Source organism: Centrocercus urophasianus, unplaced genomic scaffold (assembly GCF_019232065.1).
Source record: "Centrocercus urophasianus isolate 14NV4802_14NV808 unplaced genomic scaffold, USGS_Curo_1.0 seq_1007, whole genome shotgun sequence".
In the NCBI taxonomy this organism is placed as follows: domain Eukaryota; kingdom Metazoa; phylum Chordata; class Aves; order Galliformes; family Phasianidae; genus Centrocercus; species Centrocercus urophasianus.
The window spans coordinates 14,161-17,623 of NW_024884151.1; the positions used below are offsets into that span (position 1 = coordinate 14,161).

Here is a 3,463-nt window from a genome sequence, read left to right on the forward strand (position 1 = left end):
AGGGCCTCCAGAAAAACTGACCAGCAGGAGGAACCTCCAGGACCATAACGGCCATAGGAGCCTCCAGGAGCGCAACGACCAGGGCCGGAAAAACCAGCCTGAGGCTCCAGAAGCGCAGCGAGCAGGAGCTGAACGACCAGCAGGAGCCTCCAGGACCAAACTGACCAGGACCGAAATGACCAGCAGGAACCCCCACACTGGCTTCACACTGGGCTTCGTCCCGCATTCCCACTTCACCCACTTCATCCCCAGGTGAACTCAGCAGGGACAGAGGGACCCCCCAGCCCCCCCGACACCCCGTGATGGGGACGCCCTCCTGGGGACCCCGCTGCTCCCCCACAGCTGCCCTGGGGGGGAGGATACCCAGCAGATACTGAGGCTCTTCCCTTTGTAGGGACTGCTGGAACTGCTGTGACTGTGGCGGAGGGACGCGAGGACATGGGGGTGACATGGGGACACGTTGGGGTGACATGGGGGGTGATGCAGCCCAAACCCCAGCAGGAGGGCGCAGATCCTACGTAAACATGAGGGATAACGTGGAGATGTTTCTCCCTCCCCTTTCGTGTGGGTCCTACATAAATTCAGGGGCAACACAGAGACGTTTCTCCCCTCCCTTAGTGTAAGTCCTACACCAGTGCAGGGATGAGGAAGAGATGCTCTTCTGTTCTCTTTTGTGCAGCTCCTACGTAAATATGGATACAACACAGGGATGCTTCTCCCTTCCCTCGCTGCAGGTCCTTCATAAACGCGGGGAGGAAGGCAGCGCACAGCAGCGTCCCGCAGCGTCGCTGAGGAAGGCGCTGAGCAGAGGCTCAGATGCTCTGACAGCACTGCGCCTGGCGGCCGTCCTGCGTGGGCAGCACCTGGATGGGCTCCACGGAGCTGCTGGGGCCGAACTGCGCCTCGGGCTGCGCCGCGATCTGCCGCTGCGCCGCGCTGCGATAGATCTCTGCCGGCAGAGGGGGGAACAGCAGCACTTCTTAAATGTCTGATTCCCAGCGAGGGGTCTGCCTGACCCACAGTGTGCAGCTGGGGGCTGGGGCTGCGTTGGGGTTGGGCTGGGGTTGGGGTTGGGTTGGGTTGGGGTTGGGGTTGGGGTTGGGTTGGGTTGAGGTTGGGCTGGGGTTGGGCTGGGGAAACGTTGAGGTTGGGGTTGGGGTTGGTTTGGGGTTGAGGTTGGGCTGGGGTTGGGTTGAGGTTGAGGTTGGGGTTGGGCTGGGGTTGGGCTGGGGTTGGGGTTGGTTTGGGTTGGGGTTGGGTTGAGGTTGGGGTTGGGCTGGGGTTGGGCTGGGGATGGGGTTGGGTTGGGGTTGGGGTTGGTTTGGGTTGAGTTTGGATTAGGTTGAGGTTGGATTGGGGTTGAGGCTGGGCTGGGTTAGAGTTCGGTTCAGGTAGGGGTTGGGGTTACGATTTGGTTTGGGGCTGGGTTAGGGTAAGGGAGGGGTAGGGGTTGGGGTTAAGTTTGGGTTTGGGGTTGGAATTAGGTTATGGTTGGGGTTGGGACTAGGTTAGGGTTGGGTTTAAGGTCAGTTAGGGTGGGGGTTGGGTTGGGTGAGGGTTGGGTTTAAGATTGGGTTTGGGGTTAGATTTAGGTGAGAGTAGGGGTTGGGTTAGGGTTAGAATTAGTTTAGGGGAGGGGTTAGGGTTGAGTTTGGGGTTAGAATTAGGTTAGGATTGGGTTTGGTTCGGGGGTTGGGTTTGGAGTTAGAGTTAGGTTAGGGAGGGGTTGGGATTATGTTAAGGTAAGGGGTTGGGGTGAGGGTTGGGTTGGGGTTAGAGGTAGTTTAGGGCAGGGTTTGGGGTTAAGGTTGGGGTTGGGGTTCGAGTTAGGTTAGGGTTAGGAATTGGGGTTTGGGTTGGATTAGATTTGAGGCTGGGTTTGGGGTTAGAGTTAGGTTAGGACTGGGATTGGGGCTAGGGTTAGGTTATGGTAGGGCTGGGCTTGGGGTTACAGTTAGGGAAGGGGTTGGAGTTGGGGTTAGAGTTAGGCTGGGGAGGGCTTGGTGTTAAGGGTGGGTTTGGGGTGAGAGTTAGGGCAGGGGTTGCAGCTCCCACCGTGTTACTGTTGGGATTGAGAGTAGGGCCAGGTTTAAGATTAGGGTTCAGGTTAGGGTTGGGATTCAGGATGAGGTTAAGGTTGGGATTAGGATTAGGGTTATTGTTGCGTTTGAGGTTGGAGTTAGGGTTAGGATTAAAGCTCGAGTTGGGGTTAGGGTTGGGGCTGGGGTTAGGATTAGGATTTGGGGTTAGGATCAGGTTTGGGGCTAAGGCTGGGGTTAGGATTAGGGTTGGGATTAAGGTTGGGCTTGGGTTGGAGTTTGGTTAGGGTTGCTGTTAGGATGAAGGTCAAGTCGGGTTCGGAGGGCTGGGAGCGCCCACATCTCCCCATGGCAGCGTGCTGGACCCAAGCCCACAGCTCACAGAATGGATTCCGGGGGGACACAACCCCAAAGCACCTCATCCCCCCATCCTTACCGGAGAGGATGTTGTGGAACGCCATCTCCACGTTGGTGGAATCCAGAGCCGACGTCTCAAGGAAGGAGAGCCCGTTCTTCTCTGCAGCAATGGAGAGAGCTCATGGGGTGCAACCACAGAACGGCTGAGGTTGGAGGGCCCCTTAAAGCCCAGCAGAGCTCATGGGGTGCAACCACAGAACGGCTGAGGTTGGAGGGCCCCTTAAAGCCCACCCAGCTCCAACGTGAGCTGATAGTTCCCGAAGATCAGGCCGCCCATCACCCCATCCAACCCAACGACGGCACCGCCACACGTGCTGGGATCGACGGGAGATGAATTTACCTGCAAAGCTCCGGGCCTCGTCGGTGGGCACGGCGCGCAGGTGCCGCAGGTCGCTCTTGTTGCCCACCAGCATGATGACGATGTTGGCGTCGGCGTGGTCCTGCAGCTCCGCCAGCCAGCGCTCGGCGTTCTCGTACGTCAGGTACTTGGCGATGTCGTACACCAGCAGCGCTCCCACCGCCCCGCGGTAGTACCTGGGGGCAGCGATGGGCGCGGGGGTCAGAGCCCAGGTTATGGGGTGCGGGCGCAGGGAGGGGGGGACGCTCACGCGGAGGTGATGGCGCGGTACCGCTCCTGCCCGGCCGTGTCCCAGATCTGTGCCTTCACCGTCTTGTTGTCCACCTGGATGCTCCGGGTGGCAAACTCCACCCCGATGGTGCTCTTGCTCTCCAGGTTGAACTCGTTGCGGGTGAAGCGGGACAGCAGGTTGCTCTTCCCCACGCCCGAGTCCCCGATGAGCACCACTGGGGTGTAAGGAGCGCAGCGTCAGCCCCCCCCCCAAGCATCGCCATCCGCAGCCCAGCTCGAATGGGGAACCACCAGAGTTCAACACGAGTGGGGACCCATCAACAAGCGGGGGGGGTTATTGGGATCTGCCCAACACGGGGCTCCAGGTGGAACCCCATAAACACAGCGGGGGGCTCCAGGTGGAGCCCCATAAACACAG

The 3,463-nt window shown here is 59.5% G+C and overlaps 1 protein-coding gene across 3 annotated transcripts in view; it reads right to left on the reverse strand.

The window, feature by feature from the left end:
• Nucleotides 1-263: 263 nt before the first annotated feature.
• Nucleotides 264-3,463, reverse strand: part of LOC122166849 (ras-related protein Rab-11A-like) — a 5,085-nt gene continuing 1,885 nt past the window's right edge. Inside the window, exons 2-5 of one of the 3 annotated variants that reach the window (XM_042830946.1) lie at nucleotides 3,065-3,260; nucleotides 2,797-2,990; nucleotides 2,476-2,556; nucleotides 264-949 (exon numbers count right to left, since the gene is read on the reverse strand). In XM_042830946.1, the coding sequence (XP_042686880.1) occupies nucleotides 813-949; nucleotides 2,476-2,556; nucleotides 2,797-2,990; nucleotides 3,065-3,260 (608 nt within the window). In that variant the 3' untranslated portion in view covers nucleotides 264-812. Of the gene's footprint in view, nucleotides 950-1,802; nucleotides 2,557-2,796; nucleotides 2,991-3,064; nucleotides 3,261-3,463 lie in introns of those variants that run through there. The other 2 variants (XM_042830938.1, XM_042830930.1) reach the window with 2 other exon arrangements.